The 25249-nt window shown below is 44.3% G+C and overlaps 1 protein-coding gene across 3 annotated transcripts in view; it reads left to right on the forward strand.

Moving 5' to 3' along the window:
• TOPBP1 (DNA topoisomerase II binding protein 1) overlaps positions 1–25249 on the forward strand; it is a 289247-nt gene that overhangs the window by 21192 nt on the left and 242806 nt on the right. For 2 of the 3 annotated variants that reach the window (XM_086942059.1, XM_086942060.1), the window contains exons 3-7: positions 5492–5626; positions 9904–10047; positions 14872–15053; positions 15434–15627; positions 24954–25133. In XM_086942059.1, coding sequence (XP_086798185.1) covers positions 5492–5626; positions 9904–10047; positions 14872–15053; positions 15434–15627; positions 24954–25133 — 835 coding nt within the window. Of the gene's footprint in view, positions 1–5491; positions 5627–9903; positions 10048–14871; positions 15054–15433; positions 15628–24953; positions 25134–25249 lie in introns of those variants that run through there. The other variant, XM_086942061.1, reaches the window with a different exon arrangement.

The following is a 25249-nucleotide window of genomic DNA, read 5'->3' on the forward strand; positions in this document are numbered from 1 at the left end:
TCTTATGTATCGCCTCCAGCTCCCCCACTTCCTTCTCTAACTCCTCGCGCTTCTCCCTACGAATCTGTCAAACGATGCAGACACCGCAATAAAGTCTCCCCCCGGGCCACCAGCTTGAGGGCCTCCCGGTCGGACCCCAGCGACATACCATCCCTGTCATTGTCCACAAAGTATTGGGTAATCGTGGCCCTCATGCGAGTGACTACCGACTCCGAGTTGAGGAGGGAGTCCCGAAGCCGCCAACCAGATGAAGGGGGTCGCTGTCCAGTTCAGGCCAGCTGTACAGAAATGAGGGCATGGTCAGACAAAGAGCGCGGGGAAATATCTGCTGCAGACAAATGGGGCATTAGAGACGTCGTAGTAAGGAAGTGATCCAAGCACGCATACGTTTTATGAGCTGCGGAGTAATACGTGAAATCGCGCTCTAGGGGGTGCTGAGTGCGCCACACGTCATGCAGCCCCCCATTGTGTAACCACTGTTTCCCTCCCTGTGAGATGGCCCCCGCCTGATGGGAACGCGCAGCAGATCTATCCAGCACGGGATCCATTACTACATTCAGGTCTCCCCCCCACCAGCACACAAACATCCGGGGAAGCCAGCACCTCAGCAAGCGCCGTCTTCAAAAAGGGTTCTTGGCATTCGGTTGGGGCATACAGGGAGCCTACTGTGAAGTGCGTGGTCCCCCATTGGACCGTAACCGCCAGGAAGCGCCCTTTGAATTCAAACACTTGGGATAGGATCTTACAGTGGGCTTTCGCGCTAAACAAGATAGCCACCCCCTGCTTTTTCGTCGGACATGAGGACCACAACTGCACTGGGAAACGCCTGTCCCTCATCCTCTTAGTATCTTTGGAGAGGAGGTGAGTCTCCTGCAACAGACACACACCCCCTTCCGCACTCTCCAACAGTGATAGTATGGCTGCGCGCTTAACAGGGTTATTGAGACCCCGAACGTTCAAGCTAACAATTTTAAAAATCCTTACTCATACTGGCCAGAGAGGGATAAAGGCATTAGACAGGGAATCTGAAACTGGACCACTGAAGGACACATCTAAGGCACCCAACCACCCCAACCTACCCCTAATCCCCCGAGCACTGATGCGGAGCCCCAAACCCCCTCCCCCCCCCAAACTCCCCACAACCTAGAGCACAACAGTTCAAGAAAAGGGAACATACGATAGTTCGTAGAATAGGTCTCAAAGACAGGTGAACATGGCGCCAACCTCCATTCGTCCGATTCCTGATACAGGACTCCCCTCCGAACCAGGACAAAGAAGATCTAGTCATTTACCTCATGCGGACCATCACCTCCAGCGCCAGCTACTGGCCCTCTTAGGGCCTAGCGAAGGGTCCATATCTCAAGTGCCTGCCAAAGCGTCCGTTACCAGAGCCACAGAGGCCACCGCATCCCCCCGTTCCAGAAAGGTCGCTGTCAAGTCAGGTTACGCCACGGAAGCAGTCTTACCAACTCTCTGCAATTCCGCGGATCGCCGTCGTCGTCTGCCGGGAGAGCCGCCGGCCCCAGTGGAGGGGGCGGGCTGTTCCATCCCCAAGATGTCGCAGGCCGCTTCCAGGGACCGGACCTGGATGAGCTTGTTCTGCCATTTGAAGATGAGCCTGAATGGATGCCCCCAAGAATAGGGAACATTCTGCTCTCGTAGGAAATTGGTGACGGGCTTGAATTCCCTCCTTTTTACCAGGGTGGAGGCCGCAAGGTCCTGAAAAAGCAAAGGACGGTGGTCGCGGAACTGAAGAGGAGTGAGGTCACGTGCTTTCCGCAGGATCCGTTCTTTGAGCTGAAAGTCCTGTACACATACTAATATGTCAGGAGGAGGGGCCTTCCATCCCCTCGGCAGACCAACACGATGCACTCGGTCCATTTGAATATCTTGCAAGGTCTCCTCACTAAGAATATGCTTGAAGAGTGCCTCCACATATTCTCGCAGATCCGACTCCTCGCCCTTCCAAGGCACCGCCCTAATCCGAATGTTATTGCGGCGGGACCTATTCTCTAAGTCCTCGGCGTGGGCTTGCAGGTCCAAGTTCTATTCCGTCAGGCGAATCACGTCCTGCTGGAGCTAATGAATATCCTCTGCCGTCCCCAGACCATGCTCCTCCAGAGTCGCGACCGCTCACCCACTCCATCCACGTCCCGCCGCACCTCACGAAGATCAGATGCCAGCTGAGAGCGCAGTTCCGCAATGTCCTCCTTGATCACAGAGAACAGCTCGACCATGAAGGCCTTGGTTGCTGGCGCCTCAGGATCCTCCCTCCTCTGGGTCTTATCTTCCACCTGCGAGGCGGACTGCGCCGCCACATTTTGGGCCCCATCTTTCACCGTCTTGTCCTTCTTGACCCTGTTCGTCACCATTGCCGTCCCTGTGAGAGCTTATAAGAAAGCTTGTAAAGCGATGAAGGACGCACCACCCAAGCTCCCTCCGTAAGCAGCTCCGCAGGCCTTCCGGCAGCACCAAACCCTCGATCTCTCTTAAGCCAGCCCCAGCCCAATCGGTGGGCTAACGCTCAATCCCCAGGTGGGCGAGTCACTTCGCTGGGCGAAAAGCAGGCGGTTCCTTCAGGGCCCTATGCTCTGCTACGTTCCAGCACTGACCGCTGCCGGGCTCGTCGCGAGGAGAGGAAGCAGGACGTTGCGTCCAGATCTTGGCCTCTCCCAGCCTTTTCCGTACCCACTCGGGCCCCAGAGGAGGAGGCGATACAGTCTTGGCCACCCAACCCCGCTCTTCCCTCCAAGTGGGCCTACCGCCGTCCGCCGGCCAGCGGACCGAGCCCCAATCACCCGGGGGGACCCCTTCCTGCTCCTCACCTCCAGAGTTCTCTCAGGGCTGCTGCAGTGAGATTAATGCTGACAAAGGGCACCCAGCATCACAGGACCCCCGCTTGCTGTTCAGGCAGGTTTTCTCCGTTGTTGCCCCCGCAGCGCACTCGGCACTCTAGGGCAGGGACGGGCCGGGTGCACAGGTGCCACGCCTCAGACGTCCTCTCACCAAGGGTCAGCCAGGGACCTCCACCACACCACGGCCAGCCGGGGACAGTCACTCCTCAACTCCCCTAGAGCAGCAGAGCTAGGCCAACAATCACCCCAGGAGAGTCCAGCTCAGTCGCCTTCAGTCACTAGGCGAGAGGCGGCAGATCAGTCTCAAGGCCTGCCGTTCCCCTTCTGGGCGCCGTGATCAGTTCTAGGGGCGGGGAAAGGGCCCCTCCACCAGCGCTAGGCCCCTCCAACTTACTTCGGGCCTCAGGTCTGCTACATTCCTCGGGCCGCCACCAGGGAGTCGCGTAGCTTGTCTGGCCGCCCTGCCCCATTCCAGGCTCGGGGCACCGCTCCTCACTCCCGCACAGGTCAATTGCAAGCTCTCAGCAGTGCCCGCCAGTCCGCGGAAGGAGCCACAAGCGTCTCCGGAAAGCCCCCACTCTCTCCCCTCCCGTAGATGTTTCAGGCAGGGTCAGCGCCCCCGCCGGGCGTCAAGGAGCACCTGAGCCCCAGCTCAGTCCTGACTGGCCCGGTCACCACCGTAACCTTCCCCGCGGGGATCCAGCAGGTCCCTCTGCTGCGCTGCTCGTGTAGGTCGTTCTCTTCCTTCTGGGCTAGGGACGCCCGGAGACAGACCCTAGCGCCCCAGCAGTTGCCGCTTGAATCACGTTAGCTCCGCAGGGCAGACCGCACCTCTCCGGGGTCGACAGGCCACCCCGCTCTGCAGACCACGAGGCACTCCCGGCGCGCCAATCGTCTGGGCCGCACCCTGCCACACCTCCAGTATTCAGGCCCGATTTCGGAAATAAGGGCTCCAGACACTGCCGGACAACACCCGGACCCACTGCACCGTTTCTGGCATAGATGGGCGCCTAACAGGGCGATATCCAAAGCTATGCAACTTGCGGCGCCGGAGGGACTTAAAGCACGTCCTACTCCGCCGCCATCTTGGAAACGCCCACCCCATTGCATCATTCTTTACCTCCTTATCCTCTTGTGTTCACACCAATACCCCAAACATGAATTCCTGGATGAGAAGGGCAACAGTTTGCAAGGGCTGCTGAGGTCAAGAAAGTGGGACAAAGCTACCCTGAGTGTGAATGAAGAGAAAAGGTATCCAGTGCCATCTGTCGTTATGTGATGACCATCCACTTGGAATAAAAGAGCCTGAAGTCAATTCGATTGATCGTTTTAGTCCTGGATCCTGTTTGGCTGAATGAAAATGTCCCCATTTTGGAAGACCTCATATTCCCCCCTTGTAACCAGTACTTGTCCTTTCACTTTTGTTTTTGCCCACGTCTCCGCCACATCCCCATACATTCTCATATCTGACTTGTATAGCTCCTTGTCTTTTATTCTACCACCATTTCTGCATGATGTGCTCTTGCCAGTGTCTTTTCTCTTCTCCTTGTTTGGGCACAGAAGTGTCTAGTGTCTAACCCAGTGAACCAACTTCTGTTTTTGTAGCTCCTTTGCTCTGGTTGTTACACTTTAGGTTAGCATTGAACCCTGTGGGTAGTGTTATCAAATAAAAGAAGGGTTGGCCTCACTCTATTTTATTCAGATGTGTTCAGACCTGCCACGCTCCAAAATCTTTTCAAGATGTAGATCAAAGTCTGAAACTGATCGATTATTTTTGGTACATAAAGATTACATTTCAGTTTCTGGTGTTAAAATGTGCGCAGGAATGCACATGATACACACATGACGCAAGCCCAAAGACATGTCGAAAGATTCCAAAAGAACACAGTACCCACAGAAATGAACTTGTTAACTATTTTGGTAAGCACAACCTTTTCTGTAGGGATCGCTCTTGTAGTATAAACTAGGTGGGTTAACTGGTGGTGGTGGTGGGGGGCTGAGTTCACCAGTGCCTTGTGAAGATGGCATAGTCACTGGAGTTAGTACTCAATAGCACTGGGCTACCATGGATACACTGTGGCTGACTAGGGTGCCAATTTACACTAGCTGTTCCCTATATAGTAATAGGAATTGGAGTTCCTGTGTCTCTGAATCTTATGATACAGTAGAATTTTCTGGTGCCGGTAACACCCATTAGTTGCGGACACTGGAGCGTTCCATAGGAACAAGAGTCTCCTGATTTGTGTTTTAAACCCAACAGTTTTCAGCCAATGAAGGAATGAGAACCTTGGCCTTGGGGTGAAGGGTCAAGATTTCTTAGGATTTTCCAAGGTCCACATCCCTGATTAAAGTAAATGATTGGTGAATTGAACATCCTTCTCAATAAATCTACAATTAAAAAATACAGTGCATGAACTAATTATGTAATTAAGTATATACTGAAACAGTACCATAACAATTCATCTATTTTTGCTTTGAATTGCAAAAATTAAGGAAGCAAAGTATCCATGGAGATTTGCTGGAACCTGCTTTGCTATTTCTGGAAATATGTGGTTTATGTAGGATGCTGTTTGTAACTGTATGACAACAGATGCCAAAGAACCTAAAAGTTTATTTTTCTTAAATGTTTTTGATAGGCAATCAAAGAATTTCAATCGGATGAGTTTCTTCAGACCATTGATGAAGAAGAAGCACTTAGTATAATTGAGAAAGACAAATCACTTTACATCTGTGACCCGTTCAGTGGCAATGCGTTCGCTCATCTCCACAAGGTTGGTTTCCCTAGGCTCGCAAAATGGTTTGTTCAGCTCGTTTTTTTTTGTTTTTTTAAAAAAAAGTTTTTATTTATTTAGGCACAAAGCAGGTTTAACACATATAAATCTATAAATCAATATTCATCCTTGTCTGCAAAACGCATATAGATCAGGGATTAGCAAATTGTTCAGCTCGTTTTTTGACACTCATTAATAAGGTGAATGGAGCATGCGCACTTTTGTCAACATGAGACGTTGTGATGGCACCATCACCAAATGGTACGGTAAGACCTTTTATGTTGGAGGGGGGCCATTTAATCCTATGTCTGCCTGAGCGTTCTCTATCCCAGGTGATCCCCCTAATCTTCAGAGTTTTAAGATATTAGATGGAGTGGCCTCACTCACAAAATGTGGCATGCTTCATCATCGGCCACGACACCCCATCCTGGTAAGTTGATTCTTCCAGGGCGGACTCAACTTCACGGTTGTTGAGGGAGTTCTTAAGATATAATAGTCTTCTGGATAAAGTTCTGAGGATCCAGTTTTAATCTAAGAAGACCTCATTGTTTACCAGGTGGTACCTTAGGTACGGATAAAAATACTATAAAGTATAATCAGTGGATGCTATTAGGTGTAATGCCCCCAGCATCCCTCTGGTTTGCAAACATGTTTCTGCCTTTCACTGGTCTCAGGTAATCCTCAGTGCTCAAAAAAGGATCCCTAGCTTTCTTTTAGTGTGAAAAAATCAAGGCAAGGTCCTACCTTCCTTTTCCTGTAAGTTTTCATATATATCCTAAGCAAAGACAAATTGGCGGACAATTCTCATATTAGACCTTTCTTACTGCAGCAATTTAAGTCATATCATCATTCATAAGGTGGCACATGTGAGACCGTAACACTGCAAAGGCAAACACACACCATGCAAATCAAGGTGTAAAAACATACATGTGGAGCATATGGAGCATACATGCAACATTCTGTGGGTGCAGCTCTATCATACCCTCTTCGGGCTATTTTTACACTTCTTGGTCTGAGAAGGCGTGACTACTCCAGTAGTCCCATACTGACAAATATATGTAGAGTTCGTATTAGAGGCAAGAGTATTGTGTAGGTTGATTGTCTCGAATATAAGATGTTTTTAGTAGAAACAAAATAGCAAATAGTCTAATAAAAAGGTTACTTTGTCCTGTGGCCACAAGCCACTCAGAACAGTACTATAATACAATCAAATGATCAATACCCTAATTGCCCTTCAAATCTACTTTTTTAACAAAGGCGAGAAAACCCACAAGCATTAATATGGGTCTGACTTTTCTCAATATCCTTGTGCTTGGAAATGTAAATGACCCTAACCAACTTATTCAGTCAAGGAGATGTGCCTGTATTTTTACCTATCTAGGCCCCTTACTTCAGCCAAACATGGCACTAGCCCTTTAAAAATAATACCATTCAATTGTTAAGGAGTACCCAGCATTTCCTGTACTTATTTACTAAAAAAGGAAAACTGATATTTTATGGCAAAAGTGTGTGTGTTTTAAGAACATGACAAGCTTTTGTTTACAAGAATTAAGTAAATTAATTAGGTGGCTGCTAAACTGATGTTTGGAATGCTGGAAACTCCTTTTTTAGAGTCTCCTCCTTCCCAAATCTTGGTGCTTCAAGGAAGAGATTTAACACCAACAAAACAGTCCTATTATTAAGAAATGGTCAAATCCCTTGCTCTCCCAAAAACACAGACATTCCACCTATGCCTCCTATGTCCACAGTGAGCCACCCCCAAAGAGATAAGAACCGGTGGGAGGTGGAGAACTCCCAGCTCTGGATGTCTGCCCGGCAGCAGCAAGGAGGGCTGCCTTGACAGGAGACTAATGCAACTCGGAAACACACAAGAGCAGAGAAATCCCACAGTCCAGTCCTGACCTAATGAAGTACTACACAACTAGCCCAGTATCATAATGTGGAAAAAGATTTTATTTCTTAGAACAGCCTGTGCACTTCCCCTACTGCACTGGTGTGTGCACGCGCATCAAGGTCCCAGTGCAAGACAAATCCATTGTACCAGCTGATTCCATGACAGAAGGCCGCAGTCCAACAACACCGGAAAATTCAGCCATGTAGAAACAGGAGGAGGAACTGTGTCTCAAGTGGGCTGGGCACTAGGTATGATGAGACATCCAGGCCTCTATATCACAAATAACTCGGGTCATAGATTTGTGATGCAGCTTGTACTTCTCTGGCTCGTGCACTATGCTTCAGTACTTGTAAAATGCAATCTGAGTAGTTATAGACTTTCATGTTATCCTTTTCAGCTCTGTTAGCGAAGGGAGTTTGACCGTGCGGAAGAACAGCTGTTTGTACTTTAGGGTTCTCTTTCTCTTATGTGCCACATCAGACCTGAAAAGGGGAAGTTTCCAGAGGCTTACTAAACCCCAACAAGATTTCTGTAAAAAAACAAGAGATGGTCAATCAATCAATCAGAAAAACTTTATTTGGTTTTTGTCCGAAAAACCATAAAAGTTACATAGATATAAATACATAAAAACAATTGAGTGATAATACATAATTAAAAAAAATAAAAATAACCTGTATTGCAGGATGAATCAGCCAGATAAATGAATATGCCTAAATAAACAAACTTTACACATCCATACAGATCCTAGATTTCACAGAAGCTTTTAAAAACCCTACTATAAAAAAGATACAGTCCTCTTTCAGCAGTTGAAGATACACAAGAGCTGGATGAACCTGTCTAAAATTCATTCTTTTTAAAATAGGAACCAGAAAGTGCTTACGGGGAATTTTGTATAGTCTGCATAAAAACAGGAAGTGCAGCAGATCCTGCGGAGACTGTCCGTCACAGCTGAAGGGAGCTAGCACTTGACCTCTGTTAAAACCCTTATGTCTGGCGAGCAAGAGGCCGAAGAGGTTCATCCGAAACCTGGTTAACAAAAACTTCTCATGTGTTGACAGAGACCCCATAAGATAAGGTTCAGTCATCGGAGTTGTGTTAAGCATTAAATACATCCGAACACTAGGTCTCAGCACCTCCTCGGCTTCCCTGTCCATTTTCTTTAAAGTCAAAAAGGCTATCTTAGTTAATTCTACATCCTTCTTGGTGATGACATCAGGTTTGAAAAATAGATCACCCCGCCCTATCCCTTCAAAACTTCTTTTAATATATCTAAGCCAGGGGATACGGGCCGAGTTTTCAAGGGACATACACTCTCTTAGAATCAGATCGTTGAGAGTTAAATCTTTGTTCAGCCAACACTTTAGCTAGAAGATCAGGGGTTGCAAATCAAGAGCATCACTTGGATAGGGGACCCCTAGTTCCTTGTGGATCGCTAAATTAGATGTTCTACACAAAATACATAATAAGTGTTTCAAAAAGTCGTTCTCCTCTACCTGCAGGGAATCTACGGCAGTATGTCTCCAGATTTCACTACCATAGGTAGCTATGCAAGCTTTTGGCTTGATAAACTTGCAGCATAGCTCCTGTTGGTTTCTTCCCTATTTTAGAGGCAAAATTGAAGATTGCTGTACTTACCCGAGCCAGATCCCCTTTTTTCCTCAGTATTAGGGGGGCCCCATTTAAGTTGTTCATCAAAAAGAACCCCAAAGTAGGAAAATACATTAATGGGGGGGATCTTGGCGGGGCCTACACTAAAATGAAAACTTTTTTTCGATTGTTGCCCCACTTTCATGATGTAGGACTTAGAATTATTAATGCCAGGTCCCGATCAGTCATGAATCTAGAGAAAGTGGTTAAAAAAGGTTGCAAACCCAATTCGGTCCTGGATATGAGGACGGCGTCGTCCGCATATAGCAGGACGCGGATACCACACAGTCCTACACAGGGATAATCGACTCCTTAATGCACTATCTAGTTCATTTATCTAAAAATGAAATAAAAAATGCTCCAGGATGCGGCCTTGCCGGACTCCTTTCTTAATCTCAAAGTTCCTAGTGACCTGCAAATCCTGAGAAAACCTGATATTGGCTTTAGTTGATATATGCAGGTCCTCGAGAAAATACTGTTCTTCGCCCCCATTGCCAAGAGATGGCCAAATTTTACTCAATTCCATTTTTCCACAATTCAGCAGATATGGCTAAGTCTTTAAAACACTGTTTAATTTTCACATTATGCAGAAATGTAGGCAATGTTAATGATTCAATCCAATATCTAGTAAAGCTTTCAGCTTTTTCTAGTTTTGCAGTTAATTTGAATGTTAACCAATTCTTAAAAGGGCCCTTATTTTCTCTATTACTTTTTTATCCTTGTTTGTCTGTTTCAGCTTGGCTGCAGAATTGTTGGCCCACAGGCAGTTATATTTTGCATGCAGCAGCAGAGGTGTGTGCCCAGAGCAGAATTTCCAGTGTTCAATTTGGCCATGGTGGACGTCACCATATCATGTACAAGCCTTGAAAAGGAAACAAGGGTAATGTACCACACCAGGAAATAAAAATCAATTGTAAATTTGTAAGCAGGAGTTATTGGTCAACTAAATGTCAGAGTATATATGAATTACACACTCATGATAAGCATCTTATTTTTTTAATTAAGATTAGTGCAGATAAAGTGAGTATCTTGTTCCAGTACAATTGTAATTAAGTAACCGCATATGTGTGTATTTTACCTATCAGGCATTAGGTGCGGATACGCTCTGTTGAAATCAACATAACACCTGCTTTCAAGTGTTTCTCAAATCATAGGCAAGTTCCTACTCCCCAAATTTGTACCCCTTCTCCCTTCCACCCAGTATTGTTCACATTTACTGTCCATACTCATGACAGCAGTAGTATGATGTTCTTTGTCTCCTGTAAGTCTAGTGAATGTCCAGTCAAGTAGATCGTGGGTTGCCAATGTATATCGGTTCATGCCATATTATGCAACAGGCATCCCTTCTTAAAAATTGGGTTCACCACCTTGTCTGAACATTCACCTTTCCTGGCCCAGTAAGCTAAATCTGTAACCTGTCTCCTCTTAGCATTCTCTTTACTGCCAGTAAGTATGGTAGCCACCCCTTTCTGTATTCATGTGGGTAGTTTGCTGTTGATCAGAGAGAGTTAATCAATTCAGCCTGTGCTATTAGCACCTACTTCACTTTATCATCCCTCCTCACTTTTTTCATTTGAGTTTCCTCTGCCACGGCCTCCTCCATCATGTCCCGAACCCAGGACTCCGCCAATGTGAGGCAATCCTTTCTTTGTCCAATATTTTACCTAATGTATAACTTTTTCTACCCATTCCTTCCTTTTTCTTTTTTGAGATTATGCCCAGCAAGTATTCCCTCATGATAGGTGTCCACCCGCATCCCACAAATCTTCCAACTCTTTGGGCACCAACCACCCAAAAACTGTTTATTATTGGGGAAGTCCCTGGTGATATGTAAAAAGTCGACTCCCTCCGCCTGACCCCTTGTGACCGTAGAGGACTGTCCTGGATAAATTATACTCAGCTGGTGTCAAATATGTCATGTGGACGTAAGTATACTGAATTTATTTAAAGCATGCATTTCTCAATGCTGTCTTTATCGTACTGCACACAGCCTATATAATTCTCTGTCATTAAGTCCCTCATCCAAATATGTTTGGCATTTGTCTCCTTACCTTTAGTGGCTTGACTGGCCTGTCTGACCTCAGAGTCCCGCTAATATTGAAAATAAGTCTTCCACAAAATGGAAGGGTGCTAGCAGCATTGTCATTGTTTGTGCAGGTTCAGGAGTCTCTGGATATGTAATCAGTAGTACAGGCAATACAGGTGTATTGGTGAAACTGTCCACTACTGTAGGAAAGTGTCCCTTTTGACATGCCAGCCCCCAACTATTTGCCCAATATTTAGTGTAAATTTGACTGAGCATGTGCTGGGTTCCTGCTAACCCGGTCCCCAGCACCAGTGTTCTTTACTTAAACTGTAAGATTGTTTAAATTGACACTCCCTTTAAGTTCAATGCAAGCCCCTAGTGAATGGTACCCCTGGTACCAAGGGCATTGGACCTACAGAGGGTTCCTAAGGGCTGCATCACGAAATGTGCCACCCTAATGGACCCCTCACCAAGCTCATGTAAATTGCCATTGCAGCCTGCATGTCTTAGTGTAAAGAAAACCGAAGAGTCGACATGGCACACATGTGCCATGCCTGCTAGCACTACATGTGACATAGGTAAGAGTGGATACGTACTGGTGACATCTAAGTACACCCTTAGATATTACCAGTGCCCAGGGAAGCCATAATGAGTACATGTGCTGGACACTCGTCCTTACGAGTTCCCCAGATAAATGATGGCTTCACTGTACCCCAAGGTATTTGGTGCCAAACACCTCTTCGTAATAAACCCACACTGACTCCGCGCTCAAGGTATTATGAAGTACACACAGAGGGCACCTTAGAGGTGCCCCATGAAAACCTACCATCTACTAGTATGTTGACTGACTGGTCTCAACCAGCTAGCCACCACAGGCAGGTTTCTGACCTCCTGAGGTGAGATCCTTCGCTCTCGGAAGACCGGAAGAAAGCCTGATGTGGGTGGAGGAGTTCACATCTTCTCCAAGCAGGATGGACATTCCAAGGTAGGAAGCATCCAAGGCCTGCCGCCTTGTTATGCAACCCTGGGCCTCTCCAGATAGTGGAGTTGCCGCCTCCCTGTCCTGACCCGACATTTTGGCAGCAACACAGGCTTGAAAATTAAATTGAGTATTTAGGTGGCACCCCTGAACCCAAGAACTTAGATTCGACGGCCCAACAGAAAAAGGATGAAGAAGAACCGGATGTGCCTTTGTGCTCCAAGATCCCTTGTGACCTGAGCCCTCGTTTGGGAGACCCCTAAGACTTACCTGCCAGTCCCCCTGTGCAGCCTCTTTTGAGCTGTCCCCAATTCTCTGTAGCGCATCAGCTACCTGCTTCACCAGCACCCTGTTCCTGGTAGAACCCAGATGGTTCCCGAAGAATTGCTGGTAGTACTTTGAACCTTGGCCCACTACTACTCCGATCCCAGAAGGTGAACCCCTGAAACCAACTATACCTACCTTTATGCATCTTTGCACTTTCCTCCCATGAGATTGCATTGTGCGTAAAAGCGCACAGGTTTAAACGCTTTACTTACCTGTGCTTTTTAAAAAAATCAAAAACTGTACTTATCTTGAAATGAAGTTTATGAGTTTGAATTATAAAAAAAAGTGTTATTTTTGTAAAACTGGTCTCAGATTTATTCTTTGCACTGCCCTTTGATAAGAGCCTAACTGCTTGCGCATACCACAAAAGAGAGCGTGAGTATTATCTACTTTAGCCTCTGTAAACCAATTGGGGACCCAGTGGACTCTCTGCACAGTGTACCTCTTTTTGGTACACTATATGGAGAGTCCGCATCCTACAACTACCAACACCAAAACTTTCTTGTGCTCCTTCTAATGTCCTAAACCTATTTTCGGGATACAAATCAGCCAAAGTCGGATAACTTTCCACCTCCAACTCTCCACCGCCATAGTATGGGCAATTTGACTGAATGGGCGAATGCTACGTATTGACCTATCCAGCATTAATGGCGGATGTTTCAAAACTGTGTTGACTCCTTTGTCCCATATTATAAAAGTCTGTCCTCAACAATAGCAACCTACTTCTGCCTGTGCATTTGAACTTGTGGTGGAATTTAATCTGTTCCTGAGCCTCATTCATGCTTCCACCTAAGGTTACTCTGGCACCATTCTAAACTGGGCAAGGGAGAGAACAAAGACGAGGAAGGGGGAAGCAACCCAGGGCATTGTGAGCAGTGGCAACACTTTGTTCACAATTGTATTGTGTAGTATTTACTATTGTTGTGTGATTAAAAGTACTTTCCTTTTCTAAAAGACAAACACTGGGCTGAACCTTAAGTTATTGTATCTGTTGGTTGATGTTGAGTTCTGATCTCATACCCTCTACTTCCCGGTTAAGCCCCCAATACCCTGGGAATTAAGTGTGGAAAAATGTATACTTGGCCCAGTTTGCATATCCATAGTAGAATGGACCCCCGGATACCAGTAGCCATCTACTATAGCCATCACAGTTGTATGTATGCCAGACGGCCCTGTCTGCCCTGTAGACTCCCAAACAATGTCTGACAGTGGACTTTGGGTCAGTCCACTTCAGCTGTTTTCTTATTGTGTTCCTCCAGTTTCATTAATTTTCGATCGTGTTTTAGATCGGCTCATAGCTGACTGGCTCTCCCACCTCAAGCTCTGAGGCCCTTTCATAGGTTCCTGCTTCATCTTTGGCATTTATCTGCCATCTGCTTTTCCCGCAAACCTGTGCAAAAGCTATAGCAGCAGTTTTAAAATGGTACTTTATTTAATCATAATCCAATCTCAAAATAACCGCCATGTTGCTTCTTAATGCAGCAAGAACACACAACATGAAGGTGCTCTTCAAGTGGTACAGGTTTCCCATTTCAAGATAGCAGCCTGCCATGCCATAACATTTGCTAATGCTATGACTAGATGAAAATTATGGCAGTATGTTGCGTCTTGCCATGTTAAAAAAACCAACCAAAAACATTGGCAGAGCCAAGTTGCAAGGCAGACAAATAGGATTTGCTATTGTTCGCTCTGGTAAGAGCACACACACTTCACAAAACTTCTTTAAAAAAAAAAAAAGTACATTGTCAAGTTATCTTTGGCTACTTTCTCACACCAGTTTGAAGTAAATCACAAGTCTTGTGTATCACTTCAGTGCATAATGGGATCAAATGGGGCTAAACATAGAGGTGCAAATTTGGAATTTGTATCGTGTAGGAAAGAAAAGTATAATGTTTAAATCAAAAATTTCAAATATAAGGAAAACCCTTGATTGAAGAGGAAGGACACATGGTGGAATCGTATTGGTAATGTTTGTCATGAATTGGCAGTGCTTGTTTGTTTGCTGATTGGTGACAGTACAATAAAAGAGTTGTTACCCATACTCTGTTTTGCAACGTCATGGTATCCTCCATTATTTTCCTCTGAATTCTATTATCATGCTCTTGACTTTGTATTGAGACTTTCTATCCTTCCTCTTGCTACAGCCCTCATGCTTTTACTGCTTAAATCCCCATCTAACCTATTTTTTGGACCTGCCATTTTGTAATGTCTTTTTTTATTTTCAGTAAACGCATTTGCAATATTTAATTACCTGCTTAGTGAGCAAACGTCTGGTAAATGGATTATCAGGAAAACTAGGATTAGCAGCGTGTTTTTCTTGATTGACTAAATTGCGTCACGTTGACTGATCTGCTTTTCTTTTCGGTCTCAAGGAAGAAGTTCACAAGTACGTGCAGATGATGGGTGGCAGGGTCTACCGAGATCTCAATGTGTCTGTGACCCATCTTATTGCTGGTGAAGTTGGCAGCAAGAAATATTTAGTGGCTGCCAGTCTAAAGAAACCCATTCTGCTTCCGTCTTGGGTAAAAGCAGTATGGGAGAAGTCCCTACAGAGGTAACCAAACATCTTATTTGTGAGTTGTAGACTTTTAGAAGAATTACACCCACATGTGTCCCGATTTACACAAGCAATTCTCCTCTGCTGCACATTTTTATAAATGGCTTCAGGGGATCAAAATTGAAAATGTATTTGTGCAGATTTAACATAAATGGTGTCTTGTATTGTGTTGCAAAATGCCCTCAGAATATGCACAGTTGTTTTACAAGCTGGACCAAATTTAATACTTATATATGTATGTATGAAAAATATACTAGCCTGGGGTCATACGGGAATAAATGCACAGTTGAATGGAATTTTACTGTACTGAATTTTAAAGCTTGTTGGGGGTGGGGGCAACATTCCTTATGTATGCTTCTCCTTTTTGTCTTACACAGTATTATCAGTTACACTGAAGTAAACATTGAAGACCATATTTGCCCCATTTTCCGTGGCTGCACAATTTGTGTCACTGGTTTGAGCAGCCTGGACAGGAAGGAAGTGCAGCGTCTCACTGGCAAACATGGAGGCCAGTACACAGGGCAGTTGAAAATGAATGAGTGCACTCACCTCATTGTACAAGAGGCTAAAGGTAATATATTATTGTTAGTGATTTGTTTATCTGTGTGATCCTTCAAACTTTATGTTGCCTACTTTTATTGTTGTTTACTAAATGTTTATGGCAGTAAAGAGCGCGTATATTTGATTTGTAATGTAGAGCCTTACTTTTTGAGTTCCACACAAGCAGTACTTTTTAGGTTACCTTCTATCGTAACAGTAATCTTTTGTTTTTATTTCCTTCCGGAGTACTTATTTGCATTCCCAGTTGATTGATCTGGGTATACAATCACTATACTTACAGGTACATTCAAAATAACAATGAGTGCTCTTCATACATAGGTATGCTTTTCTTTAACTCTTAGCTCGTAACTTGTATTCACTGTCAGGGCATTGATACCTATAGAGCTGAGGAAGCTTTCAATGATTTTATTTTTCTGGCTCCAGCACTTAATTCCAAATATTGTACATAATATACCCATTTAACTATGTCAGTTACACATAACTGGTGTATTGCAGTGTTATTTTCATTATTATTAGTAGACCACATTTGTATAACTCCAATGTAACCTTTTTTTAAAATAAATTAATTTTGATGGTTTCTTAATAATGTAAGTCTACCATACTTACGTGGAACTCCACTTTAACCTTGTGTTTTTTCCCCAGTGAATTTGTATGATTTTACTTAACATAAAATAACATCTTACTACAATACATCTTCGCCTGGCATTGGCTTTGCATTGCATGGGGGCTTGGCTGCAACCAGGCCCTGCACCCAACTCCCTCACACGGCAAACCCCCCCAAAAGTGGCCAACTGGCCACACACCTCCACCGGAGATTTTCTTTTTTCCCTTTTTTGGGGACAGGACTACATAAGTTTGAGAGGTGTGTACTATTTGGCGGGACCGCCATAAAGCCAAAACATTTGTTTTTTGGTCCCAGGTGGTCCTTCTTGGAAACATTCGCCACCCCCACTCAAGGTCTAGGGGTCAGTGTATCCCTACACTTCCCCCCTTATTTACGTATACCCTCCTTTAAAAAAATGTTTTTTTTCTGGAACAGAATCCCGGAGCCTTGCAGGAACACGACCAATAAGAAATGTTTTTTTCGTACATAGCCATGGGACTCCTGCAGAAGACCTGTGGCAACAGATACTGCTATTTTGTAAACCTTAGTTTCTCTAAGATGGCTGAATATATCATTAAAAGCATGTTTTCTGGATAGATATTTAGCTTTCTGCCAAATTTGGTGTAATTCTGTTGTGCCATTTTTTTCTGTATCGTTCTCTAATTTTTCCTATGGTTATTGCATGAGGAAAAGTCTTACGAGACCCCCTCACTTTTTCTTAGCCCTGTGCTTGTCCTATCACCCCAGAATTTTCAACAATGGAGGTGAGGTGGGGAAACTTTTATGCAGATTAGTCAGTTATTAGCAAAATCAAACACTCTTCTTATGGAAACTGACTCATGTGTAACTGCACAGTGGCTACTGCTACAGTTTAATTTCTAGAAATAAAAAAGTTTACTGTGTCAGACAAATCATACATTGTTTCAGGCAGTTAACCTATGTTCTTAATTGCCACCTCGCAGGAAAGACAACAGTCTGCACACATTGCTTTCTTAGTCCTGCATAAATAAACAAATGATAGGATGCCCAAAACTAGAATGGTTATTAAATTGCTGGTCTCTTCATTTAAAAAACGTTCATTTGTCATAATTGGATGTATCTTAAATCATTGCAATGAAATGTAGAAGTTTCCTCGCTAATGTTAATTTGTTGATATTTTGTCACGCACAGCAATCACCAGAGATGTTGCATTTTGGCAGTGTAGCAGAATAGATTAGTAGAAAAGCACAGGGGCACCAGATGCACACTGTTTTGATGTGTGGTTGGAAGAGTGTTGTTGTCTTTGCTTTGAGCCTTTGTGAGAAGTACTTCCATGTCTTGGTTAATGACCATCAAGTTATTGTTTCCGTGTTGCAGGGTTACAGCACTCAGTGTTGTGATGGATAAGGAAGGAAGCATATTTCTAAAATGTGTTATGCTGGCAGTACTGATTATCTCTGCAGATCCTTTTATTGCGTTAGTAGTATACTTTTTTGTGTTCTTGATTCAATTTCTTATTCTAGCTATGGTAAGAGGTTGTCCACTCTGATCGTATGGATTACAAGAGGCATTGCTAAAGAGATCGGAAATCTTCCTTGATAGACTGTTACAATATTTTTTTATACATTTGCCAAACAGTCGGTTTCTCGGTACCAGGGTGTAACGACCGGGTTCTCGAACCAGATGGGATCAGCTCCTTAGAGCACCTCCAACCCAGCCGGAACGTAACCACCTCCCTCCTCAGGACCCATCTATCTAGGCACCTGGGTACCTACCCGAGGATGGGGAACTCGCAATATACAAGCTCATATCATTAGAAACACCACTAAATCTATAGGGATTACTAGGAATACTCACTGATTACTAAGGACGTCCATGCCCTACACCACACTCCTACCTCATAGTCTCGCGACCACATGGGTCCAGACTAATCTACCCTGGGGCAGTTCTGATTATTTACCATTACACACTGATCACCATCAGTGCTCACTCGACACGCAATCCGGCGTGTCTACACACTAGGCTGCAGCCCTAGTGCTCTCTTCCTTCCAATCCGGTCCACAATCCGGCGGACCTACACATCAGGCTTCCACCTGATGCTCTCACTAATGCCACTTTCCCTAGAGGCGATCTCATTACACACCGTATCCCCCCGGTGCTCTCTCAAGCCACAATCTTGCGGGTATACACACTGACCACAATCAGTGCTCTCACTAACGCCGCTACACAACGACAATCACTTTCCTATGAATACCTTCAGCTCTATCTCTCTCTCTATGTTGGGAAGTCTCTCTCACTATTCACTAAAGGTTTGCTACTACAATAATATTATGGGATGGCCGAATCACTCAGTATACTAATGTTCCTCTAGCCCAAGGGCTCCTCTCTCTCCCTAATTATTCAGTGGCTACTTACCGGATCAGGGGCAGCATCTGTTCTGGCTGTAACACCTGACTAGAAGGAAAGGTTACCTGTGCTTTAAGAACAAGAGACACACACTGTATGCAAGAGTTATTTAAACGCTCTCTATCATAAGAACAACACATGCACACTGGTTCACTAAGAACTGGGGTATCTTTATTACAATAACAATAGAATGCACATACACAAATCTGCGGGGTCTCTGTAACTAACAGGAACTGTAACACACCACTGAAAGGAAAGGGATTAGACATATAACAGGGACAATGTTATCTGCGGGGTCTCTGTAACTAACAGGAACTATAACACACCGCTGAAAGAAAAGGGATTAGACATACAGTAGCCTAGGGAATAAAGACAAGATTAAGGTGTAAGTGTAAAGCAAACTAATTTAGACTACCTCACCTATTAGAACGAATATATCTCTCTCTCTCTCTGGTAGGATCAGGGCTCTCTGTCTCTCCCTCCGTCACCACAGCTTCACGCCTCTGGCTCAACTGCTTCAGCTGACAGCCTCAACTCCTCCATCTGCTTTAATGCATTCTGATAAACTGGCAGCCCCCAGCTGATAGTTCCAGCTTTGTTCATATGACTGCTCTCTCCAGCTTCAGCAATCATCTGCCTTCTTTCTCCATTCCAGAAAACCAATAGAACTGAACTGTACTCTGCAGCTCCAGCAAACATCCTACTCTCCACTCTTCAAGAACCAAACTGACCACTCCTCCTCTCCTGCAGTTCGCTAATATGGAATCCTCTCCCCTCATGGAAAGTTCCAGCCAGTAGCCTCCTCCTACCAGGTCCATGCACCGGGCTCCTTGCTCTAGACGCTCCCACAGTGATCAGCTGCTTGTTTCGTCTAGAGACCTGAGCCCAGGGACACTTCTTGATTAGATTCAGCTCTGGCCGGTTCTCTTCGGTTCGCTTAGGACGAACAACAGCTCAAAACCAAAATATTACCTTTCCCCTTCAAGCATCTCAGCTCTGCAGGGACAGAAAGCAAAATGGAGCCTCTCTAGTTCTGGGCCTTGTAGGCCTGAGAAGGATGAAATAACCCTTAGCTCTGTCAGAGTACCTACACAAACCATACCAATGTGTAATATAAAGTCAGGACCACAGGATCCACCCTCTACTATAGGCAGGATAATGAAAGGACACATAATTATGTCAAAGCCAATAGGCAATAGATGGATTAGAGTCAAGAATAAGGGATCTATCATCATATAAAGCAGCTATCCTCTTCTAGGTCTGGAAAAAGGGCTTAAAAGGGCCAACACAAGGTAAGAATACAGATCCTAGATGAGAGCAAGCTTAAAGTCTTCATCACTCCGAAATAGAGCCAAAAAACCTGTCAAGACACAGGGCTGTGGGGCTCTGGTGCCTAGGCACACAGAGCCCAACCAACCTTTCCACTCTGCACCAGAGCACCACAACCCTGTTACTGACAAACCGACTGTGCTCCCTTGTACCCCGGACCCTTTTGACCAGAGCCCCCCATTGGGAGTTCCTGTCTGCATCCTGTTTCTATGTGGCCCCCTTTCTTCTACCGGTCAGTGATCAGTGAGCTGAAGTCATATGAGGTCAGCTATCCTCCCACACCAAGAGATGGATTAAGTCTTGGGAGCAAAGAACCTTGCTGGTGGCCATACACACACATCAAGTGGTTTACAATGGCCCAAGTTGCTTACAGCAGGACTATCCTTCACAGAAAAGTGGTTAGAAATAAGGGCTGCCTTTAAACTGTGTGATACTTGAGAAAACTAAAGCAGTATAAGTTAAGCAACATCTGGTGTTTCCAGTTTCTAATGAAAAGCAAATTTCCCTCCATGTGACTTTTATCAATTACAATTGTTTTTAACTGAAAACCAGAGCCCATAAACATACCATTACTCTCCAAGTTTTCTTTAACAATCCAATTACTCCAGCTGAATGTTCATTAAATGCAGTCAATTTCCCTGGGTTCTTGGTAGCTGGTCAGCTGCAGAACAAGTCTCTGGATCACAGTTGTCAAGACTTAGTGCAGCAGGCAGGGTTTGGTGCCAAAAGTCCAAGCAGTCTTAAAGTTCTCACTTTTTCTTTTGGCGTCCTTCTGTTCTTGATCTTTCCAATCTGAGTTCCTGGTGTCAGAGGTGCCACATAAATACTCAATTTAGTGGTGTTATGGGGAGTGACGGGTAGTAGCCAATGGGATACTTACCTTTAGGGTGTCTGGACCATGTATATAATACATATATACATGGTATATATACAGTATATAATAACCCTGCCCCAGACAGCCTAATTCCGCCCCAACAAATATGGTGGAATTTGTAAGGTCATGTCCACATCAGGTATGTGGTGGCAGGCTGGTCTACACCAGTCAGTCAGTAGGTTTACAGGGGGCACCTCTAAGGTGCCCTCTGGGTGCATGTTTTAATAAATCCATCACTGTCATCAGTGTCGGTTTATTAATATGAGAGGTTTGATACCAAACGTCTCTAGTTTCAGTAAAGCCATCAAGTGGCTGGGAAACTCATGAATCCAGTGTCCAGCACATGTACTCAAATTGGCTTTCCTGTTCACTTGTAATATCTAAGAATAGATAGAATTTGACATCAAAGTGGCAGGTCTGCTCAGGCAGATATGTCCACACATGTAGTATAGTGCACCTTCCTTAGGGCTGTAAAGCTTGCTGTAGGGGTGACTTACCTATACTGCCTGCAGTGTATGCAGACATGGCACATAGGAGATGTGCCATATTGTGTCTTCACTTTTTTCTGCATCATGGCACGCAGCTTGCAATGGCAGTTTGTATGTTGGAACTGAGGGGTCCCTTTGGGTGGCACAATACGTGCTGCTCCCCTATAGAGAACCCTCTTTAGTTTCCTTGCCCAAGTACCAGGGGTACCATTTGCTAGGGACTCACACTGGGGCTAAAGGTATTGCCAATTGGGGGAAACAATTTTAAAGTCTTAGAGAAAGAGATCTGGCATTGGGGACCTGCATAGCAGAAAACCCAGTGTACTTCTGTCAAAATTGCATCAAATACCTAGCAAAAAGTTAGGGTGACCATGCCAAAATAGGGCACTTTCCTATACTACGCACAATGTAAAGAGAACTTGCGTTCTGGATTTAGTGAAACTGTGCTGCTTTTATTGCATACATTACCTGTGAAAATTCTGAGTTAGTTTGTAAGATGTTCACAGTGCAGCTCAGCAGTTTGACAGGACAAACATAGTTATATGTTTCCTATTATGTGCTGCAGATGATGCTGTTTCTGCAAAAATCAGGTACATGCACCAGTTTTGAGTGTGTACACTGACGCAGATACAGCCCGGGGATCGTGGAATTCAACATTCATTTCTACTAACTCCATTTAAAAAAGAGCCTTGGAACTGATGGTTCAGAAATAAGGCTTGTACTTGGCACCATCAGCTGAACCAGCACTGTGACTGATTATATTTAATGAAAACCTATAGAACTGTGCTTGCTCTTTCCCCCCAGATGTAAAATACACTACAACAATACAAACTGCACAGAATACACGGAGAAACTTCAGCTCACATGCTTGGTAAAAATCAATGTTTCGATGTCCTGATGGCTTTCAAAGACACACAGAATCCCACAGTCATGGCTCAACAATGTAAAATAAACTTCGCTCCCGTTATGAACTTCAAATGCACATGATCCAAGGCATCCTGTAAGTCATGAAGTTTACTTTTCTACTTTAGCTGCTTCTTCATGCAACAACACAGTCTGCTGCCACAGACGTCCCTATTGCTGCATGTATTTATAGTCATGCTTTAGTAGACTTGCCATTTCATGGCACAAAAACAAATGCTGATAACCACAGAATGTAAAATGTTTTGAAAACACTGAAAAATTCCACAGACATTTGCCTTTAGTTATGTAGCATAGAGCTGTACCGTTGGATGACCAGTCGTGTAAAGATGCCTTAAATAATCAGAGAGTTTAAAACCCACTTGTGGTTTTCTATGTAGAATCTGCTGAGGAAACTGCTTAGTAATTTTGCACTTCAGGAAGGCGGACTTCCTTGAATGTCATACGTTGGGCTAAGGACAGCAACCAGGTTAGCCAAGCTTTCTGGGACAAATATTGTGACCACATTACTCCTGGTTTAAGTATATATGGTTGTTGTATTGTCTGTCTGAATAAGATTATTGTTGGGCATCGGAGACTCTATGAAGTCTTTGAGAGCTAGGTAGGCGTTTGTGAGTTCCAAGTAGTTGATGTACCAGATGCTCTCCCCTTCCATCCATAGACATTGACAAAAAGGTTGCCTAGATGGAAAAAGGTCATCTCAGTGGGTTCCTCAGCCTGACAGGGGTGGGACTATCATCAGCACAGGAGGATCCTATTGAATAGGCACTGCTTGCAGATAATTGTTTGCCACCACAGGACCGATTGCTCTGCTGTTGAAAGTTGTTGTCCCAGTGGACTTTCTATTGAGATTGTTGATCCTTCTAACATCGTTTAGGTGGTATTATATGCAGTCTTGCGCTCAGGACAACAATAATGCAGGAACCGGGAGTTCTGAAGAGGAGTTGACACTCCTCCTGGATTGACAACACTCTTTCTTCTGAACGAAATACATTTCCCATTGCTGTGGCTATTATTGCTTCAATAAGGAACATGCATGAGGGTTGTTACTCACTTTTAAAGATTTACTGGTCAGTCAAAGCAGTTCAGCAGCAACATTGTTGTCTGTAAGTCCTCTACTCCTTTCTGTGGATTGTGGCTCTATACATACATTGGATTGTGCGAGGAGGATTTGTAGGTAAAAAGCAACGGTCTGTTCTTTATCTTTGTGTAAAAAAATGGACAACCTTAATGTGATACCTCCTACTCCAAGATTGAAGAAGATCTGAACAAGGGTAGAAAGGTCTGCTACATCAAAGGCTCTCAATAAATCAAATAAGAAATGAAGTCCCCAGACTCTTTTGCCATTCATAACTCTTATAAGGACGGGTCTTATAACTGATCATGTAGATCGTGAAAGGTTGCCTGTGATGTATCAAGAAGCTTGTAGCGGCTCACTTTATTGAGAGAACCTGTTATTATGTCACTGCAGGAACCCTGTTCTCACCTGAAGAAAAACCTTCAACATTTGTGGTGAAACAGAGTAACATGCTTTAGAATGATATTTATTTGGATAAAGAAACTCCAATTGCAGACAGGGTCCGTAGATTAACCTTAATGCGATTAATATGGAGGAGACTATCAGAAAAAAATCACTATGGCTTCACATAAGACTTGAAAAAAGTGGGTACAACTTTCGTGCACTCAGCATTATGAAGCACTTTTTGGATCCACTGACACTGTTTTATAGTGCTGACAATCTCCTGTTACCCGCCTTATTTGGTACAAAGACTCGAAACGGACCCATTGGTGACATAGAACATCACATTGGACTTGGGTGGCACTTCTGATTATGTTTAAAGTTTAGGAGACTGTTTCAAGGACATTTAGCCACTAGGGCTCAAAACCACTAGTTTGCCTGTAATAGGTGCTACTAATGTGGGGTAGAGGGCAGACCAGCATGTCCAGGTTAATGCATTCGCTCTGGCACCTCTGATTTAGAGAGACAAAGGTAGTAGGAAATCCAAGAGGTCATAGAGAGTTATCGAAAAACACAAAAACCCTTTCCAATTCAGTAACATTGGCCATAGGGTCCCATTTTAATTTAATATGTTGGCTTACTGTGTAAGTTATCGAATAGTGTTGTAGCACATCCCCAAAGCTGCTAGACCTTCCTAGGTTTTAGTTTAATTATTATTTAAACTACTCTACCTATCCTAAAGGCAATTAAAATCTCATTGCTTATCTTGCACAGCTGTCACTCTTATTGGGACATTGAGTGCAACTACTTGAGTTGGGCAGTATCTGAATCAACTGCCTACGTCCTTCTGGAGTTAGCCCGGATTGCCAGACTTGCTGCTCTGTGAAAGTTGCGTGTAATACCGTAATATTAATTCAAGTGCAATGTTACCTGATGTAATTGGGCATCAATAGTAAATGACAGGAACCACCATAGGTACTTCCCAGCATCCACTGAGTGCTGCAGAACCCAGAGAATCCCTGGAGTCACTATATACACCATACCATAAGCATGACATGGGCAGTTTGATAAACAAAGGGGCGGAATGGGGTTGGTTGGTGGACAACTATACTAACAAAGAATTAACCTGTAAATATTTGTTCATTAAACACCCTAGATATTGTTAGAAGTATTGCTTCCTTTAAATTGTTCTTCTGATTCTTTTGCAGCAGTTTTATGTTGATAGACTTTTTAGTTGTGTTACTGAATCTGTATTTGCTATTCCAATTTGCTATAGGTCAGAAATATGAATGTGCTAGAAAATGGAATGTGCACTGTGTATCCATGCAGTGGTTCTTTGACAGCATTGAAAAAGGATTTTGTCAGGATGAGTCCATGTACAAGACGGATTCTGCTACAGATGCAAAAAGCAAGCCCAGTACGTCAACGCCAACACGTACTGCTAAGAAACAAGAAGGTAAGTGGTAACTTAGATCATTACATCTTTTGCCATGTATCATCAGCTCTTGTCAGCTGACTTGGAAATAGATACTTAATTTTCAATGAACTTAAATCCTCTTCAGAAATGTGTAT

This window comes from Lissotriton vulgaris, chromosome 10 (genome assembly GCF_964263255.1).
Source record: "Lissotriton vulgaris chromosome 10, aLisVul1.2, whole genome shotgun sequence".
NCBI lineage: Eukaryota > Metazoa > Chordata > Amphibia > Caudata > Salamandridae > Lissotriton > Lissotriton vulgaris.